This window comes from Bufo bufo, chromosome 3 (genome assembly GCF_905171765.1).
Source record: "Bufo bufo chromosome 3, aBufBuf1.1, whole genome shotgun sequence".
Taxonomy (NCBI): domain Eukaryota; kingdom Metazoa; phylum Chordata; class Amphibia; order Anura; family Bufonidae; genus Bufo; species Bufo bufo.
In genome coordinates, this window is record NC_053391.1 from 690327705 (window position 1) to 690347821 (window position 20117).

Below are 20117 nucleotides of genomic sequence, written 5' to 3' on the forward strand. Positions count from 1 at the left end.
TGTCCGGAGAAGAAAAGGTGAGCGCTGCCATCAGTCCTGTGTCATGCCAACAGTAAAGCATCCTGAGACCATTCATGTGTGGGGTTGCTTCTCATCCAAGGGAGTGGGCTCACTCACAATTTTGCCCAAAAACACAGCCATGAATAAAGAATGGCACCAAAACACCCTCCAACAGCAACTTCTTCCAACAATCTAACAACAGTTTGGTGAAGAACAATGCATTTTCCAGCACGATGGAGCACCGTGCCATAAGGCAAAAGTGATAACTAAGTGGCTCGGGGACCAAAACGTTGACATTTTGGGTCCATGGCCTGGAAACTCCCCAGATCTTAATCCCATTGAGAACTTGTGGTCAATACTCAAGAGGCGGGTGGACAAACAAAAACCCACTAATTCTGACAAACTCCAAGAAGTGATTATGAAAGAATGGGTTGCTATCGGTCAGGAATTGGCCCAGAAGGTGATTGAGAGCATGCCCAGTCGGATTGCAGAGGTCCTGAAAAAGAAGGGCCAACACTCCAAATACTGACTCTTTGCATAAATGTCATGTAATTGTCGATAAAAGCCTTTGAAACGTATGAAGTGCGTGTAATTATATTTCACTACATCACAGAAACAACTGAAACAAAGATCTAAAAGCAGTTTAGCAGCAAACTTTGTGAAAACTAATATTTGTGTCATTCTCAAAACTTTTGGCCACGACTGTACACAGTGACTCCACCAGCAGAATAGTGAGTGCAGCTCTGGAGTATAATACAGGATGTAACTTAATGATTTTCCTATTTCATGACGTAAAGTCATAGTTTTATTAAAGACACGGAGGCGAGTATTGCTTTCTCCTTCTTTACTGAACCACCAATAGCAGCAAAGAGAAAAAATTTACATACAAGGAACCATAGCAACCAAGGTCCCTCCCCACTGGCCCCTATAATAGGCCGCTCTTCCTCTGTAACTTCCTCTTTCTTTGAAAACTGATGCTGACATCCCGAACATCCACACGAAAACGCCGAACTTTAAACTGGAACGGAACATCCAACGCCCATTTAGCGCAACCAACTAGCCAAACCTGGCTAAACTGCAGAAGACCTCAACCGATAATACGGCAACCGATAGCGGAAATAGCTTCATCCTGAAAAATAAAACAGACCATAGGTCTAGGTGAAACAAACGTGTCAGGACAGCATGTACGGAAGCCATCTACGCAACTGACTCAACAAGTGTAAAATGTCAGAAGACAATATAAATGGCTAAATAACATGCAAACAATGGCAATGAAACAAACATTAGGACAATCAATACCTAAAACAAAATAACTTAAGGTTAATAATACATAGAGGTAATGATGCATGACCCCTGTAACAAAAACCGCGAGACAAAACCCCAAGGGAGGGAATAGGGCGGGCAATACTCGCCTCCGTGTCTTTAATAAAACTATGACTTTACGTCATGAAATAGGAAAATCATTAAGTTTTACATCAAGACACGGAGGCTTCGTATTGCAAGTTCAAAGCCCGTCTAAGATTGCAGTGAACAATTCAGATGGAGGCCGAAAGCAGTACTCCCTGAACTTGGAAACCTCGGACCCATCAGGAAGACGTATAACATCCCCAAATCTAGCCCCCAAAACCGCCCAAACGGTGACAGAGGTCCCATACGCAGAAGGGGCCCTGAAGATAGACGTGTCTACACCCGCCAAGACCTGACCCCTAAAAGCCAGCGTGCTAACGTAGGGGAAAAACCCCATCCGAAAAGATGACAATAGGAATAAATAAATGAAAAACTGGCCGAACACCAATGTGCCAGGGTCCTGGACACGTATTCCCAAAGGAACGCCCTGGAACAAAAGATCAGGGAAGAATAAAACTGGGAAGGACATAAGACAATGCTAGTCATGATGTGACGCGGAATGTTACAAATGACCCCATCCGGGGTAACAGAACATGCGTCGTAATCAAGAGTCCTCACCATCGAGACCCCAATGAATGCAAAAAAGGCAAAAAACGCCAGGAAATAAGCTGACAACTGCCTAAATGTGAAAGCGCCACAGCAGGGATCCGTCGAGGATAAAGGGAAAAGCGCAGACCCCGAGGGTTGTGTGGGAGATCCAACCGGCTCGAAGAAGGACCGGGGTCTTCTTCCTAATCTACAAAAATGAAGGGAAACAGACCTGGGACCCCTAGAACGGAACCACTATAACCTGGGCCCCCCGAAGGCGGAGAAACTGTGTAAGTGTCCTCTGGGTCAATGAAAATGGATAAAACCTGTATAGGCGGGACACAGCCCAGTCCTGGAGGACTGCGTCCGTCGTCATAGCCTTCGGGTCCGCACGTCCGCTGAAGAACCGGGTGCGATGACTGTAGAGTCGAAAAGTGAAACGAACGACGGACCTCGGATCCATAAACCTGAAGTTGTCGTGAACACCCCATCAGGAGCTCCAACACAAGATGTGTAGGAGGGTTACATCCGCCAACCAGGGACCCCAGCGGAGAGCCCGTAGCCCTGGGTACCCCCGCCCTGGAGGTTCGCATCCGATTAGATAGCCAACTCCGGTAGAGATCCACAGACCACAGTCACATTCCATGTCTCTAGGCTGACTATCCCCCAACTCAACTCCTCTCGGGGTCCCGAACCCGGAAACACCGCGTCCGCAAGGAGGCATCGTACCGAAGAAGGGCGATCTTCGGTCGCAGGAGCGCCCGAAAATGCAGTGGGGCATGGGAAAACAACCGGCCATGATGAGACCAACCGGACCGAATGCGGGCTAGGTGGCGAAACGGGAGATGGGGAGCGAGGAGCGCATGTTGCAACTCCTAGCGGAAAAATCCGCCACTTCGCCGCCGGCAGACTGAGGGACCCTGAGAGTGAACCCACCGTGAATCCAAAGGATTCCAACCTTTGGGTCGGAGTAAGGCAGAATCTATCCCAGTTGAGGGGGCAACCGAGATCAGACAATAGGTCCGCCCTGGACGTTTCAGCGACCCCGCTGGATCCCCTTCATTTCGAAGAGATGGTAAGAAATTACCGCCTTCAAAATGTGAAGGTTGATGCCCTGTCACATCCGCCCATCTTTCTTCTGCACGAGGGAGATAAAGCTGATCCCCCCCGCCCATGCCGGGTGTGCCGGCTCTAGGGACAACCTCTGTCAGATGGACTGCAATTCCGCGTCCACCGATGCACGAACCGTGCTACCGGGTGAACTAGCGGAGGGGAAGGAATTAGATAAGGGGACCTCCTGAGCTCTATGTGAAATCCCCTCCCTGGTAAGTACCCATGGGACCGTGGCAATACGGCTTCAAGCGTGGGAACAAATCAGGAGTCCGCTCCCTGGCCAAGGTAACATAGAAATGTAAGAGGCTGAAAAGGGGGTAAGAACACAGAAATACTGGATATGAGTCAATTGCTATAACACTGAATTATTAGCTTATGCGCTAGCATAGAAATCCCCAAACCGGGGAGCACTTACCCAATGGTCTGCGAGTGTTCGGGTTGCCCCGGAAGGAGCGAGAACGCCATTGATGTCCTCTTGTGGCGAAGAACGGAGCTGCGTTGCCTTGGTCCTGAAACTGAGGACGATGTCCACCTGGACCTCTGTATGTTCCACGGGCCTGGAAATTTGCACGGCCGGATATGCGGCCCCTACCACTGCCGGCCCGATGAGAGGCCCTTCCCTGGAAGACCCTACGCATGGATGCTTGGGCCTTATCTAGCGCTGTAAAAGTGCCCACGAACCGGCTCATGTCCTTGATGAAGGACCCGCCGAAGAGGAGGCCCTGGGCGTCCTTCCCTGCCTCAGTGAGCGCCAAATTGGCCAATTTGGGGTCTATCTTGAACAAGATAGCCTTGCGCCTCTCAATTGCAACGGCCGTATTAGCGTTGCCAGTAAGGCATATGGCCCTCTGGGCCCAACCCCTCAATTCCATAGGGTCAATCGGGGTACCCTCAAGCCTAGCCGCCTCAGCCATCTCCAAAATCCTGGTCAATGGACCAAAGACGTCTAAAATCTTGTCCTGGCAGCTGCGGAGCGCTGAATCTAGGCCCTTTTTTGGGTTCCAACCCGTTTTAGCTAGAAACTGTGACATCTTGGGGTCCACCAACGGGGTGTCACACACCTTATTGGGGACCACTGGCCGGGGACACTCGGACCTAAGCTTATTGCGTGACTCGCGGCTGAGCGAGTGACGCACCCAATGCTCCAAATACGCTCCCACATGAGGGGAGGGGAGCCATTCCGCCGAACGAGGGTGATGAAGCGACTCGGGGTCGAACATCGGTTCGCCCAAATCATCCAACACAACCTCAGAACGGGTAGCAGCGGAAGTCGACGCCACCTCCTTGGCAGAGGAGGCCGCCGCAGCGGAGGCCGAAGGTCCCTGACCTGGGGGGTTGAGATCCTCTTCTGTGCCGTAATCCAAATCCGCTAACTCCTCCTCGTCTGAAGCTCGTTCCGAGTCAGACAGGTCCGGTGATTGCGCTCTAGCGCATTTCCATGTCCGCGCCCGTTCTGCCTGGCGGGAAGAGGCCCTTTTCCGTGATCTAAGCACGGCTTCTGGGGTGGCAAGGTGCGCACCAGTCAAATTCCCCTGTAATACAGGGGGTTCAATAGAGGTAGGCTGCGGTACGGCAATGGGGTCTAGCAAGGGAGCACTAGCCGGACGTGCGGACATAGCCTGAGCAATAGTCTGTGACAACACCGACGACATGGAGCCCATGGCTGCCACAATCGCGTCAGAAACTGATCGTTGCAGGGCAAGTGCCTGCGCATCAGTGTCAGTGGGGAGAAGTCCCACCGGAGAGGATGGGGGGCGACTGGCAGTAGGAGGTGGGGTAGGGGCAGACATGTCTGAGGTGAATGCCTAACTAAGCTAGCCTTGATGCCTAACAGGGGCAGCGTTGGGGCAAGATTAACCCAGGGGACCAGGTCTGATGTCACCTGAAGCGTTAGGAGCCGATGAGCCGAGGAGCAGGAGCGCAGGAGCCGCCGACCGTGCAGGGAGTCGGAACAAGTGACCGGAAGCCGGAACTGTGGAAGGACCGCCCCCGGAAGCCCGCGCAATGCGATCGACCTCACCAAGATGGCCGCCGAGATCTCGCGGCCGGCCGATCGCAGAGGGCTTCCAAGATGGCCGCCGAGATCTCGCGAGATCTCGCGGCCGGCGATCACAGAGGGCCATCGAGATGGAAGGAAACGCCGGGAATGGCGCCGCCGAAATAGAGGGCGTGGCGCCAGCGCAGGTAGGAATGCATCTGGGGGGTGGGGAACCAATGAGGCGAACGGCCATACTAAAATACCTCCAGCAGAGTAATATGAGGAATGAGCTAGGGGAAGTTCTGGACACAAGTGGAGTACAAGGCTGGTTGTCAGGACCTGAACCTAGAGAACGCCTGTGTCCTAGGCTGTAACTCATCAAACTGGGCATTCAGATTTCTGGACAAATGCAAGCCCAGAATGAACAGAACCCGGTTGGGGGGTGGGGAGGAGGGAAGGAGGGAGAGCCTTAATGCGGCCGCATGAATATCCCCAAAGCGCGAGGATAAGCGCAGAGGAACATAAACCCCCCACCTGCAAAGCAAGACGCAAACGCAAGCGGAGCGCTGAGCAGCAAACAGGGTTAGTCACCCTATGTACGCAGCTCAAAACTACAACAATACAGTAGCTAAAAACAGCAGAGAATAAAGGATGTACTTATCTTGGCAGCAGCAAAGAAAGAGGAAGTTACAGAGGAAGAGCGGCCTATTATAGGGGCCAGTGGGGAGGGACCTTGGTTGCTATGGTTCCTTGTATGTAAATTTTTTCTCTTTGCTGCTATTGGTGGTTCAGTAAAGAAGGAGAAAGCAATACGAAGCCTCCGTGTCTTGATGTAAAACTCAGGATCAGTACAGGATAAGTAATGTATGTACACAGTAACTGCACCAGCAGAATAGTGAGTGCAGCTCTGGAGTATAATACAGGATGTAACTCAGGATCAGTACAGGATAAGTAATGTATGTACACAGTGACTGCACCAGCAGAATAGTGAGTGCAGCTCTGGAGTATAATACAGGATGTAACTCAGGATCAGTACAGGATAAGTAATGTATGTACACAGTGACTGCACCAGCAGAATAGTGAGTGCAGCTCTGGAGTATAATACAGGATGTAACTCAGGATCAGTACAGGATAAGTAATGTATGTACACAGTGACTGCACCAGCAGAATAGTGAGTGCAGCTCTGGGGTATAATACAGGATGTAACTCAGGATCAGTACAGGATAAGTAATGTATGTACACAGTGACTGCACCAGCAGAATAGTGAGTGCAGCTCTGGAGTATAATACAGGATGTAATTCAGGATCAGTACAGGATAAGTAATGTATGTACACAGTGACTGCACCAGCAGAATAGTGAGTGCAGCTCTGGAGTATAATACAGGATGTAACTCAGGATCAGTACAGGATAAGTAATGTATGTACACAGTGACTGCACCAGCAGAATAGTGAGTGCAGCTCTGGAGTATAATACAGGATGTAACTCAGGATCAGTACAGGATAAGTAATGTATGTACACAGTGACTGCACCAGCAGAATAGTGAGTGCAGCTCTGGAGTATAATACAGGATGTAACTCAGGATCAGTACAGGATAAGTAATGTATGTACACAGTGACTGCACCAGCAGAATAGTGAGTGCAGCTCTGGGGTATAATACAGGATGTAACTCAGGATCAGTACAGGATAAGTAATGTATGTACACAGTGACTGCACCAGCAGAATAGTGAGTGCAGCTCTGGAGTATAATACAGGATGTAATTCAGGATCAGTACAGGATAAGTAATGTATGTACACAGTGACTGCACCAGCAGAATAGTGAGTGCAGCTCTGGAGTATAATACAGGATGTAACTCAGGATCAGTACAGGATAAGTAATGTATGTACACAGTAACTGCACCAGCAGAATAGTGAGTGCAGCTCTGAAGTATAATACAGGATGTAACTCAGGATCAGTACAGGATAAGTAATGTATGTACACAGTGACTGCACCAGCAGAATAGTGAGTGCAGCTCTGGAGTATAATACAGGATGTAACTCAGGATCAGTACAGGATAAGTAATGTATGTACACAGTAACTGCACCAGCAGAATAGTGAGTGCAGCTCTGGAGTATAATACAGGATGTAATTCAGGATCAGTACAGGATAAGTAATGTATGTACACAGTAACTGCACCAGCAGAATAGTGAGTGCAGCTCTGGAGTATAATACAGGATGTAACTCAGGATCAGTACAGGATAAGTAATGTATGTACACAGTAACTGCACCAGCAGAATAGTGAGTGCAGCTCTGGAGTATAATACAGGATGTAACTCAGGATCAGTACAGGATAAGTAATGTATGTACACAGTAACTGCACCAGCAGAATAGTGAGTGCAGCTCTGGAGTATAATACAGGATGTAATTCAGGATCAGTACAGGATAAGTAATGTATGTACACAGTGACTGCACCAGCAGAATAGTGAGTGCAGCTCTGGAGTATAATACAGGATGTAACTCAGGATCAGTACAGGATAAGTAATGTATGTACACAGTAACTGCACCAGCAGAATAGTGAGTGCAGCTCTGGAGTATAATACAGGATGTAACTCAGGATCAGTACAGGATAAGTAATGTATGTACACAGTAACTGCACCAGCAGAATAGTGAGTGCAGCTCTGAAGTATAATACAGGATGTAACTCAGGATCAGTACAGGATAAGTAATGTATGTACACAGTAACTGCACCAGCAGAATAGTGAGTGCAGCTCTGGAGTATAATACAGGATGTAATTCAGGATCAGTACAGGATAAGTAATGTATGTACACAGTGACTGCACCAGCAGAATAGTGAGTGCAGCTCTGGAGTATAATACAGGATGTAACTCAGGATCAGTACAGGATAAGTAATGTATGTACACAGTAACTGCACCAGCAGAATAGTGAGTGCAGCTCTGGAGTATAATACAGGATGTAACTCAGGATCAGTACAGGATAAGTAATGTATGTACACAGTGACTGCACCAGCAGAATAGTGAGTGCAGCTCTGGAGTATAATACAGGATGTAACTCAGGATCAGTACAGGATAAGTAATGTATGTACACAGTAACTGCACCAGCAGAATAGTGAGTGCAGCTCTGGAGTATAATACAGGATGTAATTCAGGATCAGTACAGGATAAGTAATGTATGTACACAGTGACTGCACCAGCAGAATAGTGAGTGCAGCTCTGGAGTATAATACAGGATGTAACTCAGGATCAGTACAGGATAAGTAATGTATGTACACAGTAACTGCACCAGCAGAATAGTGAGTGCAGCTCTGGAGTATAATACAGGATGTAACTCAGGATCAGTACAGGATAAGTAATGTATGTACACAGTGACTGCACCAGCAGAATAGTGAGTGCAGCTCTGGAGTATAATACAGGATGTAACTCAGGATCAGTACAGGATAAGTAATGTATGTACACAGTGACTGCACCAGCAGAATAGTGAGTGCAGCTCTGGAGTATAATACAGGATGTAACTCAGGATCAGTACAGGATAAGTAATGTATGTACACAGTAACTGCACCAGCAGAATAGTGAGTGCAGCTCTGGAGTATAATACAGGATGTAACTCAGGATCAGTACAGGATAAGTAATGTATGTACACAGTGACTGCACCAGCAGAATAGTGAGTGCAGCTCTGGAGTATAATACAGGATGTAACTCAGGATCAGTACAGGATAAGTAATGTATGTACACAGTAACTGCACCAGCAGAATAGTGAGTGCAGCTCTGGAGTATAATACAGGATGTAATTCAGGATCAGTACAGGATAAGTAATGTATGTACACAGTGACTGCACCAGCAGAATAGTGAGTGCAGCTCTGGAGTATAATACAGGATGTAACTCAGGATCAGTACAGGATAAGTAATGTATGTACACAGTAACTGCACCAGCAGAATAGTGAGTGCAGCTCTGGAGTATAATACAGGATGTAACTCAGGATCAGTACAGGATAAGTAATGTATGTACACAGTAACTGCACCAGCAGAATAGTGAGTGCAGCTCTGGAGTATAATACAGGATGTAACTCAGGATCAGTACAGGATAAGTAATGTATGTACACAGTAACTGCACCAGCAGAATAGTGAGTGCCAGGGGTGTTGCTAGGGTAAAACATTTGGAGCCTGGGTCCCAGATGTGCTGCCCGCTGCAGACATATACACTGTAGCGGTTCATGGGTGCCAATTGCTCTCTGCATTGCCGTTCTCTGTCATAGGTCGCAAGCAACTAGGCCTGAGGCCTATGAGAAGTAGTACGGTGCAGGCGGGTGTCAGGCGGTGCATTGAATTCAATGCGAGAGTGGAGAAGCCAGGACTTCACTGACTGGGGTCGGAAGTCAGATGAACATCTTGTGTTTTTTTTCCTCTTGTTTGTTGGACAAAATAATGCTGGGCAGCATGGGGGGCATTATAAGTAGCGGGGGCCACCATAAGGAGTGTGGGCACCACAGGGGACACCATAAGGTCTAGGGCGCTACAAGGGGGGCACGAAATGGGAGGCACTATAATGTCTGGGCCACTATAGGGGGGCACTGTAAGTTCTGGGGAACTATAAGGTTTGGGGCACTATAGGGGGGTCACTATAAGGTTCGGTGTAGGGATCGACTGATATTGATTTTTTAGAGCCGATACCAATAATCTGTGAACTTTCAGGCCGATAGCCGATAATTTATATCTCATAATATCTATTATATTAGTTGGTGGTCACTGAGGTGGTGGAAATTGGCATTTGGCGCTAGTATATCATAAATGTAAATTATAAATTAATAAAGCCTTTAGTTGGTAGTCAATTTATAATTTATAATATACTAGTGCCAAATGCCAATTTCCACACCATCCCCCCCCTCCTCCCTGACTTTATTAACCCCTATCAGACCTCAGATCAGACCTTTATTAACCCCTATCAGACCTTTATTAACCCCTATCAGACCTCAGATCAGATCTTTATTAACCCCTATCAGACCTCAGATCAGATCTTTATTAACCCCTATCAGACCTCAGATGAGACCTTTATTAACCCCTATCAGACCTTTATTAACCCCTATCAGACCTCAGATCAGACCTTTATTAACCCCTATCAGACCTCAGATCAGACCTTTATTAACCCCTATCAGACCTATAAAATAAAAAACTCACCTCTCCTGCGCCGCGGCTCCTCTTCATCTCCGGGTCCGGCGTCTCGCTCCCCTGTGTTCTCCGGCCCGCACTGCACTGTCATAGTGGGCGCACTACGTCCTGGCGCTGTACGGGGTCAGGACAGTGCAGCGCGGGCCCCATCAAAGAAGACCAGGGAGGGTGAGTATCGGAAGCACTTGCTGCGCTTCTTCACCGCTCCCGGCACCCGATGCATACTAGTGCGCGCTTCCATAATGGAAGCACTTACTAGTATTCGCTTTATACGCATTATCACAGTTGTGGAAATTTTATTATGCAGACATTTTATCTTAGGATGTGTGTGTGTTTTATATATTGTCTCCCTGTGTCCGATTTTACCGAAGAAGGCTCTGGCAGAGGGCACTTGGGTTGAATCGGGACCAGTGGTAAAACCTTCTCACGGGCTCGGAGACGCGTTCTCAGTGTGTGGGGGGGGGGGGGCGTTTGCCGGTTTGTGAGCACTAAGTGCAAGCGCTGGGCTTCTTCCCCTCACATGTCTATACACATTAGAGAAGTGAAGTCTGCATAACGAGAGATACATATTACACCTCTGCTGCGGCTTCGCTATCCCTTTCTGGAGACATATCTGCTCTTAAGACATGCCTATCTGCCCTGTCGGTATACTCGTACCGTATACTGACAATGTCTCGCAGATAGTCTCAAACCTATAAGAACCAGTAGAATGATCTTCACTAGATACTGGTCGCTTTGAGCAGTACTGAATGGGGTCCATGCTGACCGTGATGGGGGGTGGGCGGCCGCCTGGCTGATCAGACAATGGACATGACTCATCTTTCCTTAGGCCTCATGCACACGGACATTTTTTTTTTGCGGTCCGCAAAACGGATTTCCGTTGTTCAGTGACCGTTTTTTCTTCAGTGAAAAAAAAAACGACATGAAAAAAAAGTCGTTTTGGTGTCCGCCTGGCCGTGCGGAGCCAAACGAATCCATCCTGACTTACAATGTAAGTCAATGGGGACGGATCCGTTTGACGTTGACACAATATGGTGCAATTGCAAACGGATCCGTCCCCCATTGACTTTCAATGTAAAGTCAGGAGTTAATATAGTATTAGCCTGGAGATTGGACCCTTTTAAAGTATAGCTTTTATTTAGTTTTATTTTAAAAAAGCAAAAACATATAGACACCCTCTGGTAACCGGGTATCCAAAATATATAACAGGACGAGATGTTGCCCAGCTACCACCGTGAAATTGGTGAAAAAAAATATTAATAATAAATACGATAGGTGTAAATTCCAGGGGCGTTGATGACAATAGTCGGAGGTTGGGGAATTGGATAGAGGATAGGGCACCTTACTGTGGGTACTGGGGATGATTCTCTCCCTGTACCCGCCCTAAGATAATCCTCTGCCCAGGGATGAACCCTGATGGTGGGATCACCCTGTCCCCGTGCCTATCCTGTCTTGCCCTGTACAGCCCTGTACATTTGGAATTTATTACACAGTTCTTGATGTCAAATTTTTACCCCGACGCGTTTCCCCACTATGGTTCCTCAGGGGGTCGGTTACTGGATGATAATTGTTGAGAGTAACAACATGGATGAAAAAAAACAGGATAATAAAATAGATAATGTTTGGTATAGTTACTATGTCCTGGTAGATCCCATGGGGCAGGCCATTTAGGGGAGGAGAGAAGAAGACTCACACAGATTCTCCTGATGAGAAAAGATGCAACAGGTGAGGTGCCCCCTGGTGTCTGGACTGCCGCCTGCCGAGCTTTCTTCCGTGAAAAAAAAACGACATGAAAAAAAAGTCGTTTTGGTGTCCGCCTGGCCGTGCGGAGCCAAACGGATCCGTCCTGACTTACAATGGAAGTCAATGGGGACGGATCCGTTTGACGTTGACACAATATGGTGCAATTGCAAACGGATCCGTCCCCCATTGACTTTCAATGTAAAGTCAGGAGTTAATATACCATCGGATCGGAGTTTTCTCCAATCCGATGGTATATTCTAACTTGAAGCGTCCCCATCACCATGGGAACCCCTCTATGTTAGAATATACCATCGGATTTGAGTTACATGTGAAACTCAGATCCGACAGTATATTCTAACACAGAGGCGTTCCCATGGTGATGGGGACGCTTCAAGTTAGAATATACGGAGAACTGTGTACATGACTGCCCCCTGCTGCCTGGCAGCACCCGATCTCTTACAGGGGGCTGTGATCCGCACAATTAACCACTCAGGTGCTGCACCTGAAGGGGTTAATTGTGCATATCATAGCACCCTATAAGAGATCAGGGGCTGCCAGGCAGCAGGGGGCAGACCCCCCTCCCCTGTATTTTACTCATTGGTGGCCAGTGCGGCCTCCCCTCTCCCCCCCTAATTAAAATCACCTTCCCCCATCATTGGTGGCAGCGGAGAGTTACAATCGGAGTCCCAGTGTAATCGCTGTGGCTCCGATCGGTAACCATGGCAACCAGGACGCTACTGCAGTCCTGGTTGCCATGGTTACTTAGTAATTTTAGAAGCATTATACTTACCTTCGCTGTCTGTGTCCGGCTGGGCGCTCCTCCTACTGGTAAGTGAAAGGTCTGTGCGGCGCATTGCCTATAGCACAGACCTTTCACTTACCAGTAGGAGGAGCGCCCGGCCGGACACAGACATTGCAGGTAAGTATAATGCTTCTAAAAATTGCTAAGTAACCATGGCAACCAGGACTGCAGAGGGGTTAATTGTGCGGATCACAGCCCCCTGTAAGAGATCTGGTGCTGCCAGGCAGCAGGGGGCAGTCATGTACACATTTCTCTGTATATTCTAACTAGAAGCGTCCCCATCACTATGGGAACGCCTCTGTGTTAGAATATACTGTCGGATCTGAGTTTTCACAAAGTGAAAACTCAGCTCTGAAAAAGCTTTTATGCAGACGGATCTGCGGATCCGTCTGTGTGAAAGTAGCCTACGGCCACAGACCACGGATGCCAATCTTGTGTGCATCCGTGTTTTTTCACGGACCCATTGACTTGAATGGGTCCGTGAACCGTTGTCCGTCAAAAAAATAGGACAGGTCCTATTTTTTTGACGGACAGGAAACACGGATCACGGCCGCGGATGAACAACGGTGCATTTTCCGAGTTTTCAACGGACCCATTGAAAGTCAATGGGTCCGCAGAAAATCTCGGAAAACGGAACAACGGCCGCGGATCCACACAACGGTCGTGTGCATGAGGCCTTATACAGGGATGGGGTGTGTGCATTGTCTGTCCGGCCATGTTGATGCCCTCCCCTGTCCTCTGACAAGTCTCATCTTCCTGTGTCCGTGTTACATGGAGTGGTCGGGGGATGGGCCGGCCCCTTTCTATTGTTACTGTGACTAAATAAAGGGGAGCAGACTGCGGGGGAGGGGAACTCAAGATGGTAACACCTGTGTCTGACTGCGGTTGAGGGATTTTTACCTTTCCTTAATATTTCTACAACATCGGCAAGGTGGACTGCAGATACCGATAATGTGCAAAATCCTGAATAATATCGGTGCTTCCGATAATCGGTCAATCCCTAGTTCGGTGCACTAAAGGGGGGGCATTATAAGGTTTGGTACACTAAAGGAGGGGCACTACAGGGGGGCACTATAAGGTCTGGAGTAGAATACATGTTGATACTGAATGCTGGGAGTAGTAGTCTTCCATTAGGTAGGTCGCTCTGTCCTCTGCCGGCAGATCGCTGTGCAGCTGCAGATTTCCGGACATTTTCTGTTTTTGGATTATTTCTATTTAAATGTTTTCGTTGTTTGGTTGAGCGGCTGATAGCGGAGGATTGTCGCCGCACTGACCGTTATTAGGACTCACTGCGCTCCGACGTAACGGACATCCACTACGGCGCCACAAAAGGCGCATTCACACGACCGTGTTTTTCTTCCGTGTCCGATCCGCAATTTTTGCGGACAATACACGGTCCTATTCATTTCTATGGGTCTGCAAAAATTGCGGAATGCCTTTCATTGTCACCCGTGTGCTGTCCGTTCCGTGTGTCCATTGCTTTTATTTTAGAACACGTCCTATACTTGGGCGCAAATTGCGGTCCGTGTCCCCATAGCAAGTCATTGGGTCCATAAAAAACGGATAGCACACGAAAATGCATCTGTATGTCATCCGTTTTTTGCGGACCCCTGGACTGAAAACATTCTAGGAAACCCCAATTTCAGTTTTTTGCGGACCGTGAAAAACGGATGACACACGGAAGCACCACGTCCGTATTCTACGGACTTACGGAACGGAAACGGAAAGATAACTGAAGACATACGGAATACACGGATCCGTGATTTGCGGACCGCAAAACCAACACGGTCGTGTGAATGCTCCCTAAAGGCGTGTAAACTTATAATAAACGTATAATAAAAGATTTTATCTTTTTTTTTTTGTTTTGTTTTTTAAATGCCAGAGAGCATGTTCATTCCCCCCCCCCCCCCCCCCGCCTTCCAAGAAACGTGTCTTCCGTTTTTCCATCCTCACATCCATATCCGGGCGCGTTCTCTGCGAAACCAGGAACGCTTTTCAATTGCACCAGATGACGCACTGAGAGACTGTAAAGAAGAAAATAGTATTTCGCAAGTGCCCCGGTAATATTTGGGACGAAAACATTAAATTCCACCTTTATTTTTTGTCTCCGTAGAATTCGCACATTATCTTTATTCCGGGGGTCAGGACGTTTACAGGAAATCCACATTTCTGTCATCTGTGATACGGACGATTTTCTCCCCTTTTTAAAAAAATATTATTTCCTGGGTATAAAAAATAATAAATAAATGTAGAATATATAAATAAACGACAAAAAAATATTTTAATATTCAAAAGGAGAAAAAAGGGAGCGCTGAAGACGTCTGTACCAGAAAAATTAGAAAAGGCGTCTGGTCGGAGGGGTGGGCGATGGTCATGAAGGGTTAATATGACCAATGGAATTTTTTGCATATTTATTTTTTGAAAAAAACTTTATTCAGGCCATTTTTATTTTTTTAACCCCTCCCCTTCTCAGGGGCAAAGAGTTTTTTTTTTTTAATTTTTTTATTTTATACCCTGTTTTCTGGCGATTCAAAGATACACATTTTGGAAACCCCTGAAGTGAGGCGGCTCCCGCTGTGTGCACGGCTCCCGTCCGGGTCGATGCGTCGCCATGGTTACAAGTGCACGGCGGTTTCGTGAACCCCTAGGTAAAAAAAACCTGCGATAATAACGGTGGCATCTGAGGGGTTAAACAGCGGCCATCAGGGGGTCGCCCCCCAGTTCTCGTCCACCTTGGGCTTCAGACTTTCTCCATTTTGCAGGACCTCTGCTTGCTGTCAGGGACAGAAGGTTCCGGAAGGGGCTGACCCGGGATGTCGCGCTCCGCCGGCCGGCCTGTGCTGCGGGTGCTCCGGCTCGGCCTGCTCTCCTTCCCCGAGGCCCTGGCGGTGCAGCGGCGCTGTGTGCGGGCGGCGGGGGCTCCGGGGGGCCGGGACGCGCTGCTCCTGGTCGAGCACCCGGCCGTCTACACGGTGGGGATCCGGCGGGGCCCCGGAGAGGAGGAGGCGGCGCGGCTGCGGGCCCTCGGCGCGGACTTCCAGAGCACGGACCGCGGCGGCCTCATCACCTTCCACGGCCCCGGGCAGCTGGTGTGTTACCCGGTGCTCGACCTCCGCCGCCTCCGCCGCTCCCTGCGCAGCTACGTGTGCGGCCTGGAGGGCGCCGTCATCGGCCTGTGCCGGGGGCTGGGGCTGGAGGCGGGCCGGGCCGCGGAGACCGGAGTCTGGGTGCGGGAGAGCAAGATCTGCGCCATCGGTGAGGAGGGACTACTACTCTCATCATGTCAGGGGGGACTACTACTACTCTCATCATGTCAGAGCCGGGGGGACTGCAACTCTCATCATGTCAGAGCCGGGGGGACTACTACTCTCATCATGTCAGGGGGGGAGGGGACTACTACTCTCATCATGTCAGAGCCGGGGGACTGCAACTCTCATCATGTCAGGGGGGGAGGGGACTACTACTCTCATCATGTCAGGGAGGGAGGGGACTACTACTCTCATCATGTCAGGGAGGGAGGGGACTACTACTCTCATCATGTCAGAGCCGGGGGGACTACTACTCTCATCATGTCAGGGGGGGAGGGGACTACTACTCTCATCATGTCAGGGGGGGAGGGGACTACTACTCTCATCATGTCAGAGCCGGGGGGACTGCAACTCTCATCATGTCAGAGCCGGGGGGAGGGGACTACTACTCTCATCATGTCAGAGCCTGGGGGACTGCAACTCTCATCATGTCAGAGCCGGGGGGACTGCTACTCTCATCATGTCAGAGCCGGGGGGAGGGGACTGCAACTCTCATCATGTCAGGGGGGGAGGGGACTACTACTCTCATCATGTCAGGGGGGGAGGGGACTACTACTCTCATCATGTCAGAGCCGGGGGGAGGGGACTACTACTCTCATCATGTCAGGGGGGGAGGGGACTGCAACTCTCATCATGTCAGAGCCGGGGGGAGGGGTCTGCAACTCTCATCATGTCAGAGCCGGGGGGAGGGGACTACTACTCTCATCATGTCAGGGGGGGAGGGGACTACTACTCTCATCATGTCAGAGCCGGGGGGACTACTACTCTCATCATGTCAGGGGGGGAGGGGACTACTACTCTCATCATGTCAGAGCCGGGGGGGTCTACTACTCTCATCATGTCAGGGGGGGAGGGGACTACTACTCTCATCATGTCAGAGCCTGGGGGACTGCAACTCTCATCATGTCAGAGCCGGGGGGAGGGGACTGCAACTCTCATCATGTCAGAGCCGGGGGACTGCAACTCTCATCATGTCAGGGGGGGAGGGGACTACTACTCTCATCATGTCAGAGCCGGGGGGAGGGGACTACTACTCTCATCATGTCAGGGGGGGAGGGGACTACTACTCTCATCATGTCAGGGGGGGAGGGGACTACTACTCTCATCATGTCAGGGGGGGAGGGGACTACTACTCTCATCATGTCAGAGCCGGGGGGAGGGGACTACTACTCTCATCATGTCAGAGCCGGGGGGAGGGGACTACTACTCTCATCATGTCAGGGGGGGAGGGGACTACTACTCTCATCATGTCAGAGCCGGGGGGAGGGGACTACTACTCTCATCATGTCAGTGCCGGGGGGACTACTACTCTCATCATGTCAGAGCCGGGGGTGTATGAAGGGGACTACAACTCTCATCATGTCAGAGCCGGGGGGACTGCAACTCTCATCATGTCAGAGCCGGGGGGAGGGGACTGCAACTCTCATCATGTCAGAGCCGGGGGGAGGGGACTACTACTCTCATCATGTCAGAGCCGGGGGGACTACTACTCTCATCATGTCAGAGCCGGGGGGAGGGGACTACTACTCTCATCATGTCAGAGCCTGGGGGACTGCAACTCTCATCATGTCAGAGCCGGGGGGAGGGGACTGCAACTCTCATCATGTCAGGGGGGGAGGGGACTACTACTCTCATCATGTCAGAGCCGGGGGGAGGGGACTACTACTCTCATCATGTCAGGGGGGGAGGGGACTACTACTCTCATCATGTCAGGGGGGGAGGGGACTACTACTCTCATCATGTCAGAGCCGGGGGGAGGGGACTACTACTCTCATCATGTCAGAGCCGGGGGGAGGGGACTACTACTCTCATCATGTCAGAGCCGGGGGGAGGGGACTACTACTCTCATCATGTCAGGGGGGGAGGGGACTACTACTCTCATCATGTCAGAGCCGGGGGGAGGGGACTACTACTCTCATCATGTCAGTGCCGGGGGGACTACTACTCTCATCATGTCAGAGCCGGGGGTGTATGAAGGGGACTACAACTCTCATCATGTCAGAGCCGGGGGGACTGCAACTCTCATCATGTCAGAGCCGGGGGGGAGGGGACTGCAACTCTCATCATGTCAGAGCCGGGGGGAGGGGACTACTACTCTCATCATGTCAGAGCCGGGGGGACTACTACTCTCATCATGTCAGAGCCGGGGGGAGGGGACTACTACTCTCATCATGTCAGAGCCGGGGGGACTGCAACTCTCATCATGTCAGAGCCTGGGGGAGGGGACTACTACTCTCATCATGTCAGGGGGGGAGGGGACTGCAACTCTCATCATGTCAGAGCCTGGGGGAGGGGACTACTACTCTCATCATGTCAGAGCCGGGGGGACTGCAACTCTCATCATGTCAGGGGGGGAGGGGACTGCAACTCTCATCATGTCAGAGCCGGGGAAGGGGACTGCAACTCTCATCATGTCAGAGCCCGGGGGGGACTGCAACTCTCATCATGTCAGAGCCCGGGGGGGACTGCAACTCTCATCATGTCAGAGCCCGGGGGGGACTGCAACTCTCATCATGTCAGACTACTAGTGAGGACCATGGCCCCCCCATAGACACAGCAGGGTTGGGGACTACAACTCTCATCAGCATCCAGAGGTGGAATACTGTGTTTATCTCCCGGTCACCTGGGGAAACGACAACTCTCAGCATGCAGGAAGTCCCTGTGGATGGTGGGAGTTGTAGTCTGACGTCTCTCTGCTTCCCCACAGGCGTGCACTGCTCCCGCTACATCACCCACCACGGCCTCGCCCTCAACTGCAACACCGACCTCTCCTGGTTCCGCCATATTGTGCCCTGTGGGATTGTGGGTAAGGGCGTGACCTCGCTGAGCGCGGAGCTGGGCCGGGACGTCACCGCCGAGGAGGTCATCCCCCCGTTTTTGGAAGCTTTCCAGGAGGAATTCGGATGCACCGTGGAATATACGGACCCTGATCACATGACGGCGGCGACGTAGGATTATAACGCATGGACTTCTGTCATTAAAGGGGCTTCAGTTCTGCACCTCTGTGTCGGCCATGTTGGCATTTCTAGGGGAGGGGACTACAACTCTCAGCATGGAAGAGCCACGGGAGGGACAGAGACTGCTGACCATTACCTGCCCCGCACAGGTGGTCACCATTCATCTGCCTGGACTGCGGACAGCTCCCCTAGAGGTGGTGCTGGGGATTGCAGGAGTAGGAGGAAGGGGCTCCAACCCTCTGACCGAAGGGTCCAGGACAGAAGAAGCAGGAGGAGTCCATGACCCTGAGTCCTGGGTCACCTAGGGGTGGTAGGGAGGTGAGGAACCTGAGGGCCACAAATACCCCCACCCAAGGTGGGGCGTCCCATGAGGTCACTGCTCCCTTATCATGTGACCCCAGGACTTTTTACAATGTATCCTCTGTGCTGAGAGTTTGTTACAATGTATCAGTCTGCACTCCATAGGATATTTTTGATAATATGATCAGGTCTGTGGCCCATTAGTAGTAAATGGGGCGGGGCCGTGACAACCTCTCCAATCTGATGGAGCAGAGGCAGGTTGTCACTATGTGGTGTAGATGTAGGGACCATGTAAGGGGTTTCACGGCTGGGATTACGTCACATTGGAGCAGATCTTCTCCGTACTGAAGTGGACGGCTTACTGTATGTCACCCAAGGGAGAAGAGAGAAGAGACCCTCAGTGGGAGTAATAGAGGAACAGTCACCATCCGTAGCTCTGTATATGGAGGATTTAGCGGGACACATTGTATTCTCCGCTGTTCATCCCGCGGTCGGAGTCCTGTGTCCTGTCCATGGAGTTCTAGAGGCATCTGGCGAGAACATGTGAAGTTTATCATGTCCCAGTGATCATGTGTGAGGTCAGGACGAGACGTACATGAGAGGTTACTGCGAGACGCTGGGAAAACAGAGGGCCCGGTTCTGTACTTATAATGTGAGTGCAGTGAGCGCAAATGTGGTGGTCACTACATGCAGATTATACAGCCACCACTAGAGGGAGCTCACTACATACAGATTATACAGCCACCACTAGAGGGAGCTCACTACATACAGATTATACAGCCACCACTAGGGGCAGATCACTACATACAGATTATACAGCTACC

General features: G+C 50.3%; 1 protein-coding gene across 1 annotated transcript; it reads left to right on the plus strand.

Annotated features, from left to right (window-relative positions):
- The first annotated feature begins 15526 nt into the window (after window positions 1-15526).
- LIPT2 (lipoyl(octanoyl) transferase 2) lies at window positions 15527-19195 on the plus strand. The gene is made up of 2 exons (XM_040426549.1): window positions 15527-15983; window positions 18744-19195. Exons 1-2 carry the CDS (start codon window positions 15542-15544, stop codon window positions 18986-18988), a joined length of 687 nt encoding a protein of 228 aa, XP_040282483.1. The 5' UTR covers window positions 15527-15541; the 3' UTR covers window positions 18989-19195.
- The last annotated feature ends 922 nt before the right edge of the window (window positions 19196-20117 follow it).